General features: G+C 48.0%; 1 protein-coding gene across 5 annotated transcripts in view; it reads left to right on the top strand.

The window, feature by feature from the left end:
- Positions 1-21,951, top strand: part of FRMD4B (FERM domain containing 4B) — a 125,961-nt gene that overhangs the window by 35,889 nt on the left and 68,121 nt on the right. The window contains exon 1 of one of the 5 annotated variants that reach the window (XM_021550798.4): positions 8,200-10,747. The exons of 3 other annotated variants lie outside the window; for them this stretch is intronic. In XM_021550798.4, the coding sequence (XP_021406473.3) occupies positions 10,586-10,747 (162 nt within the window). In that variant the 5' untranslated portion in view covers positions 8,200-10,585. Of the gene's footprint in view, positions 1-8,199; positions 10,748-19,529; positions 19,622-21,951 lie in introns of those variants that run through there. One more of the 5 variants, XM_085590307.1, reaches the window with a different exon arrangement.

Here is a 21,951-nt window from a genome sequence, read left to right on the forward strand (position 1 = left end):
TTTTCAAGTCTGCTTTACATCCCACGGGGGCAGGAAGAGGGAAGCAATGGGATTTCTTCTTTTAGGAAGCCATTGAGCCCCTCTTATCCATTAATTTAAAAAATTCTCTGCCAACAGGTACTACTCAGTTCTCAGTCTGCATTGTTTCCTTTGGAAGTAAGGGGGGGAATTGAAGTTATTGCCTGGGATAATTGTTAACAAATGCAGAATTCTCATTTGTGCCCATTAGAGCAGGAATAACTTTTAAAGTGTATGAATGGTCTCAGATTGACCTCCATTGGGGAGCTGATGCTGTTGCAGGATGGCCAGAAGAGAGATTAGGAAACTGTGGGAGCCTGGCTGGGCTAAAGCTTCACTCTCAGCATGTCTGCTCTGCTTCCCTTTTTGCCAAGGTGACTGAGGGAAAAGTTAAAAAGAGTTAAAAACCAGAACGAAACACTGGATCTGAAGTATATTGAGTTTTAACAGCCTGTTTTATCAACAGAGAATGGGAGAATGGGCTTTATCATTGCCTCTCCCCTTCTGTTCTCCCCGGTTAACTGGAAAATGAGTGACTGAGTGTGGGCTGAGCTAACAGCCCTGCCTCTGCACCCTTGTCCTCACCTCCACAAGTACTGGGATAAGGGATTGCACAGCTTGTCCCGTGGCTGTGGCCATGGCCACCAGCTGTGGGGACAGATGTGCTGGCAGGGGGGACTTGCTGTGTGTGCCCCGTGTGTCTGGTGGGGCTGTGAGAGCGGGGTGAGCTGTGGGTGAGCCTCACCTGGCAGGGACAGGGCTCTGTGCCCAGCACCTCACCCTGCTGACCTCAACGGGCTGATTCAGCCCCCGTGGCCATCCCAGTTTCCCTCCCTCTTCCTCTCTCATTGTTTGTGTTTCTGACATTTCACTGCTCCCACCCTGCAGAGTCTGACAGCACTGCTGGAGCTGCTGGCCTTTCCCCTGGGCATTTCTTCATCGCAAGGGAGGGAAAATTGGATCGGGACTCGAAGGAGCCTTGCTCAGCTTGAACGTGCAAAATGTGTTGTCTAAACTTGACCTGTCTTGGTGAGAAGAACTTGGAATTTCTGTAGCATCAGTGCAGATTTCTTGTGCAGCTCCTGAAAGCTCCAGGGCAAACGCAAAGGTGGCAACTGGGGGAGGACTGGGCTGTGTGGTGGCTCCAGAAGGAACCTTGTGAAGCACAGAAGCAGAGTTCAGGTTTTTGGTGCAGATCTTGTGATCCACAGCTACGTCAGCAATGGATTCAAGACCTGTACGAGTTCCTGGGGCTGGGTAGAAAAAAAATATTTTTATATGCGTATATTTAATATAATTTGAATGGCTTGAATAGCTAATGATTGCAGAATGCCTGCTGGGGCTGAGAAGAGCAGAACAGCAGTGGCAGGAGGAGCTGCAGGAGGTGAAGGGTCCCCACTGCGCTGGTGTTTGTTGGTGGGGCAGCATGTGGGGCTCCCAAGGCATGCCCGGCCTCCCCATGAGCCTATTGAGGGCAGCTGGAGGCTTTCCACTGGTTTCAAAGGGCTTTGGATCAAGCCCATGGCATGCTGCTTGTTTGTTTTGGATGCCTTCTGAGGATGAAAACATCCTTTCAATGGCTGCTCTTTCTCCTTCTCCTTTGGATCAGCTGCTCTTTGCACCCCCACAGTCATGAAGTGACCCCTCTTTGGGAAAATGCCCTGAGCTGCTCAACTTGTTTCCTTCTCCAGAGCCACATTCAGCCACCCTGAAACCAGCCTCACCTTCAAGAGGTGCTTTACACCAGAGCTCATCTGTTCTAACAAGACATCCCAAGCTGCCTCCTTTCAAATTTTAGATGGTTATTGCCCATTTATTTGCCCAGAGCTGGCAAATGAGTACTTTACAGGTACTTTGTTAATAAAATGAGGCACTAATTGTTGTAGCAACAGATGAGACATTGTGAAATGTTGTTTTTGTGTTTCCTAGCTCTGGAAGTGCAATTGCAGCAGACCTGTGTTCACAGAAAACATCAGTCCATAGCACCAAAAGTGCTGGCAATTTATTATATAGACTTACAATACCAATTTATTTTTGTCTCTTTTATTAACAGCTACTCTCTCTTTCCACTGGTTAGTGAATCTCCCCTAGCTGGGAAAATGCACAGCTCTGCCTCAAAAGGATCTGAACTGGCCTCACCTATAGCAAGTGCAACAAGATCTGTTGTCTTCAGGTTGTGCAGGATCAAATCCCAGATGAAAATGTCCACAGGACAATTCTCTTGGGCATGCTGGAGTGGTGGGGCTGGGGCCTGGGCCTGGGGGAGGTGAAGTGAGTGCTGGTGGCCCTGGGAGAGCATCAGCTGCTCTGCTGTGCTGCTGCCCTCATCCCTGCCAGCCAGCAGCCCTGGGGATGGGTTACTTTAAATAAGGATTTTGATGGAGTGCTTGTATCAGTATTGGTGCTCTGCTGTGCCAGATGCTGAATGGACACAGAAGTGAATCCTGCTCTGCTGGGTTTGGAACTGGGGATAGGGAGAAGAAGCACAGAGGCATCCAAGATGTTGTCTTGGTTCCTGTTTGATGGAGTGCAGCGATCTGAACTCTGACATCTGAGCAGGTACATAGGGAAGGGTAAGTCCTTTCCTAGGTACACCTTCCCTGGGCTAGGCATGACCCATGAAGCCTAATCAAGGGCAGAGCATTGCTCTGAGTCATGATTTTTCTAGAGGCTACAGCATCCTAAGTTACTCATCCTAAGAGAATGGATGCACTGAAGATATAATTATATGAGTTAGATATCACTTATTCTCACTGTATAAAAGATTCTTGTCAGGAACACTGGTAGGTTTGGGCTCTTATTTTTGTCTCTGTGTCCACATATATCATGCAAAATGCTGAAACTTGACTATCTAATTTATGCTTCCTCTTACAGAGCTGTAGATCTCTGCCCAGTATTTAGGTTATGTACTAATTCTGCCCCATTTGCCACAGATTAATGAGGCTATAAAATAATCATAAAGCTGGGGCAGCCATGGTTTCCACACTCCTCACGTACTTCTATCTACTGTGAAATTCTTCATCCAGAAATAATTACCTGGCTTCTCCAAGCTCCCTTTAATACTCCTTGGCGACTCAAAATGAAGGAGACGCTGCCCCACGTTTAATGTCCGGGACATTAGCAGGGCAATGGCAGCATCCATGGTGGTGCCTGAGGGGAGCTGGGCAGGTGTGGCACCTGGCAGGGAGCATGGTGGCCACCAGAGTGACCAGAGCTGGGGAGGAAACCCTCCTGCAGCCAGGGCAGCGTGGCACAAACCAGTGAGGCTGGACCTGTCACCTGCCTGCATCCCTTTGCCCCTGCAGACTTGGAACCTGCCACGTCTCTGATAAGACCCTGAAGCACTCCATGGCTCCAGGAGGATGGGCAGGAGGAGTGTCCAGCCACGGAGAGGGACCTGGCCCTGCTCCAGCTGCTGGGAAGCTGCTGCAGCAACTCTGGGTGGGAGGTGAAGGGACTGGACTGACTCGCCTGAGTAATGGGGCACAGGAGGTAGAAATTTTGTCAGCATGGTGTGTGAGTGCACAGAAGATGCTACAGTTTTGCCTCCAAAATTAGGATGTTGAAAGTATTTTGTGCACTTTATTACTCCTCGCTGCCAGTCTGGGGGAGGTAGAAGTATAAGAGCACTGAGATTGGAGATGCAGAGGGTGTTTGTCTCTTTCTATAATTTATTTTCATGGGGTGTGATAGCTGCTTGCCCTTTGCTCTGCAGGGTCTCAGTCCCTCTTTGGAGGCTCCTGTCCCCTCTCAGGCTTGGGGACCATCTCTGAGGGCTGGTATTGGGGTAGGAGGCACAGCACAGCCTGCATGGGACTGAGAGTGACCTGTTGCTGGGCTAGCACCTGGTTAGGAAGCAGTGAGGTGAAATCAGCACCTTCAGGTAGGTGAAATCAGCAGCTTGGAGAGAAATTGCTTTTCCTGCCTCAGCTTGCAAAGGCAGCCACAGTCTCTTCCCCCCTGTGCTGTCACTTCCCAGGGATGCTTCCCAGAAGGAGAATCCTCCCTCTCACAGGGACTGAGTCATTTCCTCTGGCAGCTCTGTCCCAGGGAGGCTCTGGGTGAAGCCCTCTCTGTTGGTGGTGCCAATCTCTGCAGCTCTGAGGATGCTCCACGTTTCCACCCTGTGCCATTTGATCTCTCGTTTCCTCCAGATGTGACCTGGGAGTAGAACCAAGAGCAGGATGGTTTCCCATGTCACTGGTGATGACTCTCCCCTCCTGAAGGAGCTTTCCTTGAGGAGGAAGCCCTTCCCACAAGGCAGAGAACAAGAGGGTGGTTTTCCAGGGTCCTGCCCCATCCTGGAGCAGGGAGGGCAGTGTCACATCCTGACCTGCTGTGCTGTGTCCCTGGGCAGGTCTCTGTGCCCAGAGAGATGCAGACAGTGGTGCTGTGGCTGGGTAGGTGTCAGCCTTCCTGCTGGTCCCCATCCTGCTCTGCTGGCCATCACCCACGTGGCTAAAAAATGACATAAACTTGTATTTAGAAAGCATTCACAGGCTCTGTTGTGTGTGATAGAGACAAATCCTTTTTCAGCTGGAGATCAAACTCTTTTCTCCCATTTCCTCATCCTTCTTTCCCCACAGGTCTGGTGTTTCTCCCTGCTAGGTATCTTTTCAGTGTGAACTGACTTTGAGGCTGTGAAATTCTCCCACCTTACAAATACATGTTTATACAAATTTAAATACAATTTGTACGTAGGTATGTGTTAAGAGTGACCTGCATTAGAAGTGCTGCTCCCTACTGCCAGGTGTCACGTAGCCTCCTTGAGCATCCCCACCTGATTGTGTGTTTGGGCACATGAGGTTTCACTGAAGCCAGTGGAGCTGTGCTAAATTACAGCCCTGCTGCACTGGAGGAACTAGGTTTGTCTTCTGAAAACTGGGTGATGTTGTTCTGATGGTGATAGTGTGTGGTAGTGCAAGATGATAAACCGTGACTCGTGAAACTGGAGCATCTGCTGCTTGTTTTGAACCTGACCTGATTTTGTAGTTCTGGGTATGGCAGGTATGAAATTTGCTGTTTGAGGAATCAGACAGCAGCTGCTTAATCATTTATAAAGTTAAAAGACTGTGGCACTTCATTTCTGATGTGAAGTGCTAATTAGTTTACTATGGAATACAGACTGCAGGAAATTTGTGTTTCTGGCACAGTGGCTGTTCATCTTTAAAAATGTGTTCATCACAGTGTTGTGTTTATATTATTAGTGTAGAGCAATATAGTACAGCTCAGGCTCTGTGAGAGGAGGGAAAACATCAGCACCTCATATAGAAATAATATATAAGGCTGCTCTTAAATAAGCTTATTAGAGGCTATATATACTTATATAAAAATAAAATTTTAGAAGATGTGCCTCATCCAGAGAGGAGAGCATTAGGTATCAACCTCCCTTTGGAGCTGTGGATCATTTTGGGTGTAGCTGTGGCTTTCAGCTACACCATGCACTTGACATAGGTGCAGTTCAGTGGGCAAAAGCTGGGAATTGAAATTCCTGGTGTAGAACCTGATAAATAAATAGCTACACTGGATGCTGCTGTTAGCCTTAAAGGAGAGTAGCATGATCCTTTCATTCTTTCTAAATTAAAGTTTGATAATGTGAATAATAGTAAATAAATATTTGTGGAAGTGTAGACTTAATTTCTGACAGGTCCCCAAATTTGTGCTATATGAAGGATTAAGTATGTTAGTTAGAGGCACATTATGATTAATTCTTTTTGATAATCTCAAAGAACCAATTTGGTTTGCAGACACTTTTAGCAGAAGTTGAATCTTGCATCAGAAGCTCTCGATCAGGGCAGGTTGGATTACAGATTTATCCTGTGCACTGGTGCTGCTGCTTAAGCATCTTACGTACTGAGAGGTTAAAACATCAAAGAGAGGGTGCCCAGTGTCTGCATTTCACTTTATATATAAGTAGGTAATTAAGGGCCAGAGTGTAGCAAAACCAATTTTTGAAAAGTCACTTCATCTTTATTTGGGGTTAATTGCATTAATGTTCATAGCTTGACAGGCTTGGTACATGACGGGAATTTAAAAAATAAAGTTGTAGGGTATATGCAGCCTTCAGCATTGTCTGAAAGTCCTAATTCCCAAGTAATCCTGTTGTTCATGCTCATGAAAACTGCCTACAAAACAGCACCTTTGAGCAGTTCTTAAGTTTATTTTTAAAGGCAGTGAAATTGTGTGCTGTTGGCTTCTAACTTGAGCAAAATGGGAAGATTTTCATGCAGATCTGCACAGAGATTTGTACAGAAAGGAGAAACATGCCTGGGAGGAGCAGGATGAAGTGGGGCTGCAGCTGGTTCCCGGTGGGAATTCAGAGGACAAGGAGGTTTTTGGGTGCTGGCACGGAGCTCAGGGATGCTTCTCGTTGCCCTGAGCCCACCCAGGGGTCAGGGCTTGAGGGTTGGAGCCCTTTGCAGTTGAGGTAGCAGCAGATGCCAATAGTGGTGTGTGCCATGAAACAGAAATGTCTCTCATCACTTTGTGAGGGCTCTCTGTGGGTTTATTTTTTGTGTTCCCTGAACTTTACTGCTCGCTCTACAGAATGTTACAAATCTTGGCTGCAATCAGATGTTATCAATATGAGTGCAGATTATGGATTAGAGCATGTTTTAAAGCTCTGGTCAGGACAGATACCTGCAAGCCTGCAGAATTATACATTTTATGCATCTTCACAATAACTCACCTTTTTTTTTTTTTTTTGTGGAAGGTTCAGAGACTGAAATAATCAAAGCTTTAATTTCATTTCCTATCACCAAGGACTTAGTTGTGTGTGTGTCCTTTCCTGTATGCCTAATCAAAAGTCGTATCTAGGAGCGATACTGCGTTGTAGATTTAAAAGCAGATTGATGCTCTTGTCCTCTGGCCTCACACGCAGATTAATTCTTTATTCATGTGAACTTCATATGAGCAACTTTGAAGAGAGGAGCAGCAATTCAGCTAAGCCTCGTTCCATTAATTTTGGCATAGAAGATAACATGCCAGGAAGCCCGAGAATCCACTTGGGATCATCTTTTCCTATTATGTTGGTAGCAAACCTTTGTTCTTTTTATTACTCATTATTCTGGATCTGCAGTCAATAATGTGAGGAGAAGCATGAGTCTGCCACACGTCAAGTTTTCTATTGCCTTTTAAAGTGACATTCTCCTTAGATCACTGTTGTGTAGGCTTATTCCTTATCAGCAATGAATGCTGTGTTGTTCATATGACTGCACATCAAACAGATCTGCAGTAGCTGTCTCTTGTGCTCCCCTGACAGTTGTACATATATCTACAAAGATATTTTCTGCGAGCTCTCTCCCCCTCCTTCTCCTCACAGAATAGAAATCTGGATGGTACAGCCTTTGGAAACCACCTGGGTATTTATCCTGCTGGCATTCCCTTGCTGAATTTTGTTTTCTGTTCTGACTCTAAGGAGCCTGGGTATTATTTAGGTGTTTCAAACTAACCCACATGCAGTCAGGTTCTTAGAGTGGAAGTCAATAAAAGACTAAGATTGATGTGAATGGATAATTCATCAGCTGCATATAACTCCACCAAAATGATCCTAAATTGCATTTAGCTGCTCTTTGCATCACAAATTTCCTTTGCTCTTTGCTCTTTTTATTTTTGTGTGTGTTTAACACTATCCAGGTTCAAGGGACAGTGCATTCCCTGTACTTGGGTCAGCTGGGAAGGTGAACTCCAGATGGGACTTAATTCTTACTTAGTTTTATCACCTAGGGATGAAAAAATGGGTGAAGTTTCTGTTTATGAGACTGGACTTGAAGTCCATGTGCCCTGAATCAGGGTGGAGACAATGTTCTTGCCTTGCTCCAGCCTACCCATGGAGCTGTAACTTTGCTGTAGGAACATAAAGCCTGGGCAAAGTGATGGGAATAATGATGGGAAAAGCAGCTGGGAACACTGAGGATGGAAGGCCTGAGTACCCCTGGCTCTGCTTTCTGAGATGGAGCATCAGGGGCCATTGCTCAGGCTCACAGGAGCTTGTGAAGCATAAAGAATAACTGCAGAACATGTAAGTTAAGTGTAAAGATACCATGGATCATAGAGGAATTGAAAAAAACCAAACATGCAAACAAATCCAAAACCAAAAGAAACCTAGCGCAAATCTGCTCTGCTCTGTTAAAAGGGAAAATCATCATCCTTATTTTTCAATCTATTTAGGTAATGGGGGAAAACAGGCAAAACAAAAAGGCACTGAGGGCAGCAGGCAGAGCAGAAAACCACGTAAACTTTTCCTAGTGGGTTGGTTGGATTTTCCTGGCGCAGGACAGTTCCCTGCACTGTTTCTTTAGCTACAAGGGTCCTTTTCTTTCAGAAATGGCACTTGAAAACTGGATTTTTTTTTTTATCTCTGTGTTTAAATTTGGATATGACTTGATTGCAGTGAATGGATGCCATTGGAGATTTTCCTGGCTGATTCCTCTCCAGAGCAGTGTTCTGTGAGGGAATGGCAACTCCCTGCTGCCAAGCCTGGCAGTGGTACTGGCTCAGGTTATTGGAATAACCCCATGGATATTTGTCAGTGGAAGAGGGAAACCTTTTCTACTTGGTACCTGTGGATTGCTGTCAAAGTCCTCTAAACACAGTGGTGGGCAGCACTGGAGGAGGAGGAGGAAGATTTTTTTGTGGCTACGTGCTCTAAGTAATTCCATGGGATGCTAAAACCCTTGGAGAGGGAATATGGATGCCAGATTTCAATGCAGAGCCCAAATCTTTGTTTATCTCTTGTTACAAGAAGCCATCTCCTCCTCCTCTGCTTGGGCTCACTTTTTAGCAGCTTCATACCCATTTGAAATATGGTCATTGTTTTCCCCATGTGAAAGCAAGACTTGGAGTGACCAAAACCCCTGGCAACAGCACAGCCAAGGGATGCCAGCACCCAGAGGACCAGGGCTGCTTTCACTCTGTTATGCATGAAAGAGAAGAGGGAGATCTTGGAGACACAGGTCCAAAGGCTGTCTCAAACAGGCAGGCAGTCATCTGTCTGCAGAATTACATCACCCAGCTGCCACAGCAGCGCTCACGAGCTCCTGCAGATCCGAGCAGGTTGATTAATAAGGAATGAAGTGGGGTTTGTGAATGCTTCCACTGTGCTGTGGGTACGCAGGTGTCTTCCTCCTGTGAGGATATTTGGGACAGACTGGCAGTGCCCTTGGAGAAGCTTGGTGGGATTTAGCTCTCCCACCCAGCCTGTGTGCAGGCTGTTCCTGCTGCTTTCCATTCACTGCACTGCACAAGAGTTTACTCTTACAGGTCAGCCTTGCTGAAGATTTTAGCCAAAAACCTGCTCCTTGAATAGTTTCTTCAACAAGGTGCTGATGGTAGCACGCAGCTTCTGTCCCAAAAAGCTTAGAAAGTGTCCAGTCCTCTGAGGAGGGGGTTTTAAAAAACATTAATCATCCTTTGTCTTCCATCCTCCCTTAGCTTGTAATAGGGAAGAGCGCTCAAATGGAAGGTTCGGCTTGGGAGCTTTAACACTTTAAACCCCAGAAGGGCAGGGTGCTGTTTAATTTTGAGCTGTCTCGAGGCAAGGCTGGAGTCTCTTGTGGGTTATTATTGCAGTGTTTATTTGCTGCGGGCTGTTGTGAAGAGCTCGGCCACAATGCCCAGCTTTGTTTTTCTCATGCAGCAAGTGCTGTGTTAATGGAGTTAGTTAAGAGTAGAGTTTAATCATCTCTTAAGCACGTTTCGGGTGTTTTACCCATATGATGCAAGAACCAAGGGGGAAGTGTTGAACAGGGGGATGGCTTTGTGCTGTTGGTATCTGCCACAATTAGAGGTGGAAGAGAAGTTAGTGCATCTGTTGTACTGTGAAGCACTGGCACAAGTTGTGCTCAAAGCCAGGTGGGATGGGGCTCCGAGTAACCTGGTCTAGTGGAAGGTGTCCCTGCCCATAGCAGGGGGTTTGGGACAATAGGGACTTTAAGGTCTCTTCCAAGCTATTCTATTTCTGCAGGACTGATTCGCCACCCTCCCCTCCTACCCCCCCGCTTTCCTCCACTTGCTGCTCCCCAGAAGTGCCTTTTTCAAGCAGGATTTCTACTGTATAATTTGAGCACGGGCTCAGCCGCGAGAGAACGGCAGCTTTGTTCCCTGTATAGCGGATAATGAGGTGTTGGAGGCAGATAGCTCGGGATTCGCGTGTGCAGCGCCTGCCCAGCTCACTGAAGCGCGGCAGCGCTGAGCGAGCGCCTTCCTCTCCTTCTGCAGCATCTAAACGGGCTTGTTGTCGGCGCACATGGCAAAAGGGTTAACATTTAATTAGAAAACATAGTGGCAGCTAGTGGAGCTTAACAGAGCTTTATATAAGCTGCTAAGGACAAGGCTGCTGTGTGAGCTGCTGGGAGGGCTGAGCTAGTGCAGCCGCTGGCTGGGCGTCAGGAGCCGGGGCATGCCTGGGAACCTGCCCAGGAAGCGCCGTGAAAGCGGAGTTTGTTTCAAGCCTTGACCCCGGGGCTGAGCGCAGCAGCCCTGCCCCGCCGAATAAAGCCGGGCAGCCTCATGCCAGGCGTCTGAGCGAGGCAGCGACAGCGGGTGCGTGTTGCCAGCGGAGCGGCTGATGGCTTCGGTGCTGATGTGCGGCGTGGAGGAGCTGCTGCTCGGCGGCAGCCGCCTGCTCTGGACGGTGACGGTGGCAGCGCTGCGGCGGTGGTACGCGGCCCGGCTGCGGGCGTGCCGCCAGGCGCTGCGAGCCTGGTGTGGCCTCCGCGATGTCTACCAGGTAAAAAAAGGAAAAAAAAAAAAACAGCTCAGCGTCCCAGCTTTTCCTTGGAACGGCGTCCCCGCACCTGCTCCCCTGCGCGTTGTTTCTGCGGGATGGTTGCTCCGCGCTGCGGTGGGGTGAAGAGCGGCGAGGCAGCGCTGGGAAGGTGCTCAGAGCATCCTGAGCTGGTCCTGGTGTTGCTTTCAAAGTGCCTGCATTCAGGGTTTGGGGGAGATGTTTTCTGTGCCAAGGATGTTTTATCAGTCAATCTACAAGTGTTTTGGCAGCCAGCTGCCCCCCATATAACGCCCCCGGGACCCCCTCTTGCTGCTGTCACCCTTGGGATCTGGAGCTCCAGGAGCTGCTCTCTGTGCTCCCATGGGAGAGACTGGCCGTGGCTTTTTCTGCTGTTTGTGTCACTGAATAGTGGCAGCTTGTAACGTGATAGTTCTTTGCATGGCACGGAGGGATTGCTGCTTGGGAGGGATGCAGTGGGTCCTGGAATGGCAACTGGGGGGCTCTCCTTAAACACAGCCCTGTACTTGCACCCATTGTGGTATCCAGTTGCAGCGAGGGTGGTGTCACTCTTTCTCGAGTCTGTTTTTGCTAGCAGTTATTTATTTCTGTGCGTATGGGTTTCTGTCTTGCATGTGAACTTGTGCTGCGTGCCTGCTCTCAGCCTCGTTTCGTGTGTTTGCTACATCAGGGTGAATGTTTCAAAGCAGCTTCTCCCCTCTCCTTGGTGTGTTGCAATACAGAGAATGACACAGCTCGTAGCAAACAGTCTCCAGAGGCACCAGGATGCAACCTCCATGGGAAAGTCATGCCACAGCTAAGGACAGCTGTGCCTGTTTAATCCTAAAGCGATCTGTTGGTATTTAGCTTTAGGGTAGGCTCAGGAGTGGGAGAGCAGCTTTACAGTGGTAGATGTACCAGTGCTTGAATGTGTCCTGGGCAGACCATGTGTGGCAACACTGTGTGATGTGTCTGACACAGGTGTCACTGTGGATGTGGATCATGACTACTTAGGGAATGCAGGAGTAAAAGTGTCATTGCTCTTCCTTTGCTCACCTTTACTGACCTGTAGGGATGTGGTGGGATGCAGCTCTGACTCTCTTCTTCCTCTCTAAGTAAAATCCAGCTACGCCTGTGCTGTGTGGGTGTTATTTTCAGGGTCCATTCAGCTTAGACTGCCTTCCCTCTCCATTGCATCCCCATGGAGGTACAAGCCCATCCCTCCAGGGCTGGAATAAAGGCTCGATGAGCACCAGCTCAGACAACAGCTGTATTCAGCCTGTTCAGCTGCCATATACTGATGGTTGGCTTGAAGTGAAAAGAGATTTTTTTTCCATACAAACTGTAGCTGTATCTCTGCCTAAGCTTACTGTGTCCTAGCGGTTGCTTTGTCTTTTCTTTATGAAAAAGCATCACTGACATGTGTCTGAAAAGTGGGGATGTGAAAATGGGTGAAAAGAGAAGACTGGTCCTTCTCTCATCCTACCAGGCAGACCTTGAGCCCAGGAAGTGGACAGGGAGTGCCCCTTCCCCTCTGCCCACAACTTGTCCTGCTGGGGACCTGTTGCTCCCCACTTGCTGCTCTGAGAGTCTTCCCTGGGAGGTGAAACCTGGCAGGAGCAAAGCAACTCTCACATTTTAACATCAGGAATTTGCTAGTGGTAATTTGGGGTGTATTAAAGTGAGATGGCTGAAGGAATGCCCTGCAGCTCTTCCTTCTTGGGTTGTGTAACAATTTGCTTTTTGTGCTGAAGTCTTGGCTCTCAGCTGCTCAAACCTCTGGCTGAGTCCACTGAGTGCAGGACTGAGCACACAGCATTAAATGTCACCCGACTGCTCAGATAGCAGAGTCCTGCAAGAGCCTGAATCAAATTGGTTTTCTTAATTTTTTAAAGTACTTCAAGCTATGGAAACAGCTAGAGACAGTGGCTGGGTGACCCTTGCATACAGGGAGGAACTCTGAGCCACCCTGGGTTACATTTCTATACCTCAGGCCCAGTGGAGCAGCACAGGAGCAACAGAAGCAGTGCAGAGCACTCCATGGGGCTGTTTCTCTGAGGAAGTGGATATTGCAATGTCTGTGGGACAGGACTCTACTCTTGGGTGTGAGATTTTGTGTCCCATCATTATTACAGATCCTGCATTGTCTTGAGCAAATCGTTTTCCTCTGTTCCCCTGTTCTTTCTACAAAGGGCACTCCTACCTGCCAGGGATGCTATTTGTCCACTCAGATTTTTCCCCAGAGGTCCTGTAGGTATTGCAGCCACATGAAAACACCTTTTTGCCCTGTGTTCTTATTAAAATTAACTCCTGGAGAGGTGCTTAACATTTCCACATTGGCTTCACAGAGAAGGCTCATTTCTGTAGCTCCTTTACATTCATATTCCAGATATGAAAAATACCATAGGTTTCATATAGAAATTCTTTTGTCTAAATGTGGGCTTTTCCCCTCTCTGAGGATTCCCTGGACTGTGCATGATGTGACAGACCAGGACACCAGGCAGAACTTAGTCCACTGAGCTGCATGCAAGGGACGTGCAGGGAAGGCTGAGGTGGCAGGCACTTGTGCTGCTGATCAGCCCTGGAAACCTGAGTTTGCTTTGATCAGTATTTGGGAGTCACATTTTGTGAGCCAGTGGCTATTTTTGTGTGAGCTGGATGCTGCCAGTAAGTCTCTATTTAATCATCAGTACATTTTTGTGGAGAAAGGAAAGCAAGTCGGATTCCTTCTCCTTGGGGTGCTGCATGTGTTCTTGTGGAGAGGGGGATTTTTTAACCTTCTTAAAATACAAAATGTGTGGTAGCCTGGTGGGAGATCTGAGCTTGAGCTGCAGCACAGAGAAGCCACGAACCCCTTTGTGTGTCTGAGCAGGGTCCCAGCTGTGTTTGGGAGCTGGCAGGTGCAGAGGTGGTCACGGGGCTGGCAGGACAGGCTCAAATCCTCTCTGCCAGCATAAAGCCCTTACCTGCCTTAGCAGCTTTAAGCACAACTAAAACCCACCCCAGCAAGCACAAACCAGCCTTTGTCAGTCACCTTCTCCTTAGCCTTTCTGTTTCTGGCCTGTGTTTGTGGGAAACCTTTCCCAAGGTTTTACCTGTTGTTTCACCTGCTCACTGGCACAGCGACTTCACCCCTAACCCAGGCACTTCCCCAAGCTGATCCCTGCTCCAGGATGCTTTCCATCATCTGTCCCACCTGCCAAAAGAGAAGGGCTGTCCTACTTGCCCGGAGCCATTCATCTGGAGGAGGTTGTGAGCCAAAGCACTGCTGGGGTGTCCCGTTTCACTCTGAAATAACCCCAAATCCTCTCGAGGGGAGGGGCTGTGCAGTGTGAGAGTTGACTCTCTGAGCCCTTGGGTTGTGTGCCAGGGAACATTGTCTTGTCCATAGCAGGGAGCGTTTAAAGCCTGTCCTAGAAATAACAGATCTGCAGAGACAGCTGATAGAAAAGCTGGCACAGGTCTTTTTTTCTAACAGCAGCAAGTCAGGATGAATTATTGGGGTTGTTAGGGCTTGGGAAAATTCCTGGATGAGAATTTGGCATAGAAACATTTACTCAAGGGTTCCCATTTCCTACCAGAGAAAGGACTGAGGGCTGTATTTTGTTGTGGAGCTCTGGCACATAGTGCTGTGGTTTTGGGGGGTTCTTCCCAGAGCCCCTCCTAATGCCTGAGATGGGACAACATGGCATTTCTAGGTGTCCTGATACTATTCCCAAAAAAAGCTTTCTGCAGGACCCTCCACATGCTGGGTTTATAGGCCACCTGTCTTAGATTTAATTATAGGGCAGTAAAACCAAGTGAAATTTTTATATAAATGAGGTTAATAAGCAGCTGCAAAGCCAAAGACTTCTAGAATCAGCATTTATCCTGTGTTTCATTACCTGCATTATCACTGGCCTGGCTTTCATTGGGGTATTGACATGAAGTTTTCCTCTGAGGTATCAATGCCAGTTGCCTCCAGTACATCCCACAACACAGTGATTCCTCAGTATGGTTAAGCAGGAATGAGACATGGCATCACAGTCTATTTACTGATGCAGATAACTCTTATAAATCACAAACTGGTCAAGTGAATGGTTTAGAGTCAGGGTTAAATGTGTGTCAGTCAGTCTGCTCCATGCTAAGTTTTAAAGAAATTGGGAAAACTGTTCCCAAACTCCCTGCTGAATACAATGGTGTGTTGTGATTGATCTGCTGGATGTACAGCCAGATACAGGAGCATCTCTGTGATGAAGCAGTTCAGGAGTAACTGAAATTACCAATTGCACAGTAATTAGCTGATAAACTATGGCATAACAGTGTAAACTTTTCATATGGGTCTTTTGGACAAAGGGCTTTTTAACCTCTGGAAGGTCATTTCCTCTGTATGAAGTGAAAAAATGTTGCTGATGAAGCAGAAGAAATCAGCTTTGTACGTGTGTCTGGCCCATGGTACCTGGGGTGGGAGAGGAAGTGGCTGACTTCTGTTTCCTCCAGTGCTAACGTAGTTGGTTTGGACAGTGAGCACCATGCTTCCTCTGCTACCACACCTTAACTTTCCATTATGAAAAATGCTGACAACAAATTGAGGTGCCTTTTTGCCTTTCTCTTTTCACAATGATGAAAAGCAGTGCTGGAGTGGAGAGGGAGAGCACAAAGCTGGGGCTGCGTTGTCAGGGCAGAACTTTGTTCCACACCAGACAGATCCCAGGAGTGATGCTCAGCAGAAGCATCTCAGGTGTTCTTACAGGTCAGGGCTTTGCAAAGGGAGCTTCAAAACCTTTTTAGAGGATGCTGAATATGTGTGTGTGTTCCTTCAAAGTTTTCAACTTGTGCACTGGGGATTACTGGTTACCTTGGAAAAGCTTTGCTCTGGCTGCTTTTATCCAGCTGTTTTTCTTTTTGAAGGGATCTGATCTAATGCAGTGGTGCTGCTCATTTGTCACCTGCAGAGCTTTGGCACTGCTGAAAGTCCTGTTGTGCCCAAAGCTGGCATGGGGAGGTGTCCCCATGGCTGGGACTTTGGGGCACTGCCTCCTGACATCTTAGAGTTAAACTTGGCTCTGCACGCTTCCAACAGCAGCTTTCCAGAGCTCTCTGCCAGACACATTTCCAGCTGAGCTCATGATACAGCGTTTTCTGTTGGAGAGAGTTGATTCAAACAAAAATATGATTTCTTTTTTATGGCTTCTCCCTCTTCCCTCACTGACAAACTTCACAACCAGACTGTGAACTTCATCTCATTTCCTTTGGGGTGTCACGGTGCCAGTTTCAAACAGTGCCTTCTATTCACAAACCACTCGGGCCTGTGTAAATATTTTTCCTCTTCGATGTGACGCAGCTCACAAAATACGTTCGATTTCGAATGTCGCTGGCGCCACTTCTCAGAGGCAGCAAGTCCTGCACAAAGGTATCCCTGTATGAGCTTGCCTGGAGAAATCTCCATTCTGGCCTTTGCAGAGAGGCTGGCCAGCTTGCTCTGACTGGACAGAAACTGTATGGAAAGGTAAATTAAAAGTGTTTCAGGCACGTGCTGGTTTTTCCAAGCTTCATTTTCATCCTCCTGAGTGGTTGTCTCTCTGTCACCCCTTTTGCTGGCAGTGCTTTGTGATCTTGGATGGACTGCCCATGTGCTTAAAATAACACTGTGCTATCTTTGTCCCCTCATTTTCTGAAAATCAGGCCACCCCTTGTACAGTCTGCATTGCTCTTAAAACCTCTGAGTCATAATTAGTGATTAGTAATTCTACTAATCTTCTGTACAGATGGAGGCCAGTTCATTCTCAGAGACTGCAAAGAGGATAAAACCATCAGTGCTGGAATATATTAGCTTAAATACCCTCCCACACACAAATACACATGTACACTTTTCCCCACTAATTGATCTGTCATTCATTTAAACATGCAGCAGTGGTGTGTTGGGGAAGGAGATGGGGAGAGCAAGTGTCACCAAAAAGCTGAGAAAAGTTTGAATGTGCTGGATTTAGCCATTAAAAGTCATCCTTGACAGTTCAAGCAATGCTAGGGTTAAGATTGTGATGTTTCTGTTGCTTTTCCAGCTGATGTGGGGTAGGTGCTGTCCTGGGGATGGGTGCCCTAGGTGCATCTCCCTGCTGGCCATCAGGCACAGGAGTGTGGTGCCAGCAGAGCTGGGAATGGTGCTGGAGAAGTCCCTGCACTTCCACCCATGGCACTGCTGGTGCTGTGCTGCTTCCTGAGCATCCTGGCTTCACCTTTGGTTGGGCCACTGGTTTCTGGGCAGGGAGATGTGGGCAGGGCAGAGGGTGTGAGGTTTGGAGCAGGGTGGTGTTTGTTAAGCTGTAGTGAAAGTGGCAGTAATTCCTCTCTTGTTTCAAGCTCAGTGCATCTGTTCACCTTGCTGGGGGGGCTGGGGTGTGCTGCATTCCCTCTAGTGTCACCCTTCAGTGAAGGGTTGTGGCACTGCTGTCCCCAAACTCGGCTCATTCGTGCCTTAGAGTTGCAGAATTTCCCTGTGCTCAACTCCAGCAGCTTCCTACCTCTTACAGGTGGGCTGTATTTCTTTTAAACTCTAATTTTTCTCAGTTAAACTAAATTCTCTGTACAGCTGAATTATGCAGCCCTAGTCTGTGTTTGTTTGGAAGCCACAGATCCTCCGAGGAGCTGTGCTGTCCCTCCTCCAGCTATTCCTGTCATTGTGGTTATCCCAGCAGGGCAGAAGCTGGCACCACCCAGGTAACCTTCACATCATTTCTCTAAGGAAACATGACTCACTGTCTATTTTCCATCTTATTTTTGGGGCTTTGGAGTCTGTTTTGGAGACAAATGCAAGTTTGTTGCTCTGAAATACTATCCCAAAACTGTCTCGCTGCCACCTCTTAGGTTGCTGCTGCAGTCTGGACCAGCTGGCTGGACCTGACCTGGCACCCTCCTGCCTGATGTGAGGCCAGCTTATGGTTTTTTCATGAAACCTGTGATATTGGACATAGAGTGGAAGGCTTTTATGGTCTCATGACTATGAGAACATTGCCTTTTACAAAATAACTTTGGGAAAAAAGACAGCTCTTTTGTCTGCAGCTATTTAAGGGCTGGTTGTTTGATCAAAGCTGGTTCTTCTGAATTAAACAAGGAGGGTGAGACACCTCTGGCACCTCACAGCACCCTGGTGTCTGGGGTAGCTGCTCCTGGAGGTGTCTGGATTGATGGTTGTTTAGGGAGAGGAGGGGAGCAGGGCTGACTCACCCTTGTGATGGCTGGACCAGGCTGTTTCTCTCCTGGGAAGGCTCTGCAGCTTCATGGAACCTCTTGTTGGCCTCAAACACCTGGCACAGAGTCACCTGTTTGGGGGACTTTGGCTGGGCCAAGTGGCCTCAGGACCTCTGAGAAGAGGGAATCACATCTCTGAGATGTTGCTGTCCGAAGTTTGACCCATTTTCATTGTGGGAAAAGCAAAGTAGTTTGTTCCAGGTGTTGAACTTAATTTTTTTTTTTCTATTAAAATAGATCCCTGGATTTTAAAAAATCAGGTTGGGATTAGTTTGTCCTCTGTATGCATAGTGACTGCTAAGTTGAGAGCATAAATAACTGTGTAGAGCCTTCAGATTTTTGAAGTAACTGCATATGTAAATTTGAGACTTTGTGCCTCTTGTGTACCTACCTGAAGGTCAGCTTGGAGCTCTGGAAGTTCCAGCTTCCTGGATTTGGGTGCACACTTCTTTGTTGTTCTGTTTTTTCCATTTCCAGTGAGAGCAGTGTCAGTTGTTGGAGTTTTCTTTGAGGAGAGCTGTTTTTGTGCCTGTGTGAGGCTGTGCCCTGCCTGGCACAGTTCCACAGTTTGTGCTGCTGCGTCAGAGCCGGGGGCTGTGTGAAGCCTTGGGGGTTGATGTGCCAGTGGGGAAGGAATCAGGGAGTCAAAGTAGAACTCAGTGTTTGGCACACAGAGAACAGCCTGCAAAGGAGCAGCAGAACAGCAGGTAGATGATTTACTCCCCTAGCAGCAGCAAGGTGTACTCCTGTGGAACAGGATCAAGTTCACGTTGATGGCCAAGGATGTGAACTGTGCCCATGCTCTCAGTTCCCTCCCCAGGGTGCAGCACCCACATCAGAGCAGCAGGGCAGTGCTTTGGAGAGCAGTTTGGGAAGTCCAGTGGGATGGTGATCCTGGGGGGTCTGTTGCAGGGAGATTCAGTGGAGGTGTCAGTTTTTGGGGTGGCTGTGCTGAGCAGAGAGCTCTGCTTATCTCTGTCCCTGTATCCCTTCAGACGCGTTGGTCCTGCTGCCACAGGGCTCAGCCTTGCTCCAAGGGGTTCAGACTGGGGGTGGCCTGAAGTTTTAGTGCTGTGCCCAGTTTTTGCACAAAGTCCCCTCCTGTCCCAGGAGTGTGTGGGGTGGAGGAGCTGGGAGGGCTGATGGCAGCTCCCAGCGAGCACAGAGCTGCCAGCATGGGGGTCCTCAGCCCCTGCTGTGGCACAGGCATCACCATCCCACACCGAGGTGTCTCCCTGCCCCAGAACTGGCACCTGTGCTGTGCCTTTGGTCAGCAACTCCTGCTTGTTCGCTCAGTTTTGTTTTATAATAAAGGGGTTAATATCACAGACAGGAAAAAAAAAAACAAAAAAACAACCCAAAAACCAACCCACAATTGTAATGCTTTCCCATTTTTAACAATCCCGTTTCAACCCCTTGTGTCCCCTGACTCACTCTGGAAGGGCTTTTGTTTCTGAATCTGTAATCAAAGCAACAAACACGAAGGTCATTTCCTTCAGATTATATGGCAACGGAAGAAGTCCGGGATCGTGTCTCCCTTCTTCCCCCAGCTCAGATGCACAGAAAACATGAAGGCTTAGTGTGTGCACACTGGGATTACTTCTTGGATTTCTCAAGTCCATTTAAACCAGCAGGCTGTGTAATGTGGAGGTAAGAGGCTGTATTTTAATTTCTGATGCTTAGCAGTGACAGATAATGTGATTTAGTGCTCTTGCAGTGTGTCCTGAGTTAAACATCATGCAGAGCTCGGAGCTGTGAGCCCTGGAGAGCCAGAAAGCAGCACAGAGCAGAGAAAGTTTGGGATGGGGTAGGTAGAAACCTTTCTGCTTGCTCATGTCTTCACCTTGAAGGAGCAGTCCATAAAAATTTCTTTGTGTCTTTTACACTCCATTGAGGAGATAAGGGGCCGTTTGTTTATCCCAGCATTTACAGCTGCTTTTTCCTCCCTTTGTTGTAAATTCTGCCTTGGCTACTTCTGCAAAGGGCTAAATCCAAGCTGGATTCTGAAAACTTTGCTGCAGCTGGAGCAAAGATCTCTAATTTAGAGAGAAACCTCTTTTCAGAGATTACCCTTATGGGCTGCTCTGAGATATGATTTAACCTGAACAAAGCACAGATTCATGAGTCCCGAGAAAAGGCGGTTGGCGCCTGGTACAGTAACTCCTTTCAGCATGCAACCATTAAATATCTCCTCATAAGGTCCCCTCCTCTCTCACCCCCTAAAAAACCCTTGGGAAGATGCAGCAGTGCACACAGAGCCAGGGGGCAACGGCTGCTGAGAAAGAGCCTTTGATCCAAAGCACTTGTTTTGCTTTAAAAGTGAAATGTGGAACCATGTGGATCAGCCCCCTGAGTGCCTGGCAAGCTGCTGGCACTGGGAATGTTGGCTCCTCGCCTCCACAGAAACGCTGCTCGCTGCCTGCCCCAGCCCACCCCACTATTGTGACTTCTCTTGGTTTATTTATTTGTCCTCTGCAATCTTTTTAAAGAGTTGCAGGCTTAAAGGATTTGTGCTTTGGCCTTCTTTTTAAATTATTTTTCATCTCCTTCTTACCTGGTCTCTGTCCAAGGCTGGCATCTCGGGTTTCCTGAGGGGCTGTTGCCAAGCACGAGTGGCTGGAAAAGTCCAGGGAGAGATGCTGGGTGTAGGGACCTGCATGGGGCAGGAGAAGAAGAGACTCAAGATGACTTTAGAGAATGAGATGGTGCCTGGAGGGGATGGCAATTATTTGGTCAGGGCTTGCTCTTCGTGTGTCTCCTGCTTTGGGAGTCTTCCCTCAAAAACCCAACTCGGGGGTGAGCAGGGAGGTGCTGGAGGGGACAGAGGAGCATCCAGTGGAAAGCCATCAGAAATGGGGGAGAGCTTCAGGCCTGGGGAGAGGCAAAAAGGCATCAAGGGTGGAGTGTGGGTCTCCAGGGATGTGAAACTACTCTTCTGTAAGGTTCTTTTTTTGTCTTCTGTAACTATTCCTGTAACAGGGAAAGCTGAGTTTGTTCGAGTGAGCCAAGGATGGCTTCTGGGGTGAGGTAAAACTCAGGAGTTACCAGAAGCTCTGCACAGAACAAACCCTGAGATTGGTGTTGTAGAGACTTAAGCAAAGAAGCTGGAGCTTAACTGCTTTGCCTCCTGGCTGAGGAGCAAAGCTCAGGACAGGTCACAGGAGGGCAGGAGGCCAGTCCTGCCCCACTGTGGGCAATGCTTGTTTAGGGAAAGTGGATGCTGCTGCCTCCAGGCAGTGCTCCTTCATGGGCAGCCCCTGCATTTGCTGTGTCAGGTAGCATCAGGAAAGCACTCTGATCCCACAGGAGACCTTTTCCCCCTGAATTCCCAGGAGGTTGCACTGGAACAAACCACCCCTGTGGGCTGTGTGCAGTAATGACCTGCCTGCAGTGTCTCAGCACTGCTGGAGATAAGTGTGTCTCCAGCAGACATGAATTTACTGGCTGTGTGCTGCCAAGGAAAGCAGATGTTGGATTTCATTGACTTGATATTTGTGGCAGATTTCTACTGATTGTTTCCTATTAATTTTCCAGATGGGTGTTTTTTTTTGTTTGGTTTTTTTTTTGTTGTTGTTTTTTTTTTTTTTTTTTTTAATAGCATTAGCTGTAGAGTTGCCTGCCTGTTCTTTTGTCACTGTTGTTTTAAATGCATTGCAAAGTGGCAGGAATGGAATGCCAGCACCCCTGGAATGCCATGACCTGTTCAGTTTTTCAGCTTCAGACACATTTAAGGAGAATGCTCCTGCAATAAAGGTGAGAATAGCCAACCTCTCCCCCTCTGTCAGAGGGATTCAGCGTCTGTCATGACACTGCCAGAGAGATCCTGTGGCCTTTGGCAGTGCCAGGGGAGGTGAAATGCTGGCTGGGTGCTGCTTGGCAGCTGGAAGCTCTGGGGCCAGCAGAGCCAGGCTTTAGCAGCAGTTCTTCCCTCTGCTTCCTGCAGTGGGGCTGATGCTGCCTGTGCACTTGAGTGCTTTCAG

The sequence above is a fragment of the Lonchura striata genome, chromosome 12, assembly GCF_050655825.1.
Source record: "Lonchura striata isolate lonStrDom1 chromosome 12, ASM5065582v1, whole genome shotgun sequence".
Lineage (NCBI taxonomy): Eukaryota > Metazoa > Chordata > Aves > Passeriformes > Estrildidae > Lonchura > Lonchura striata.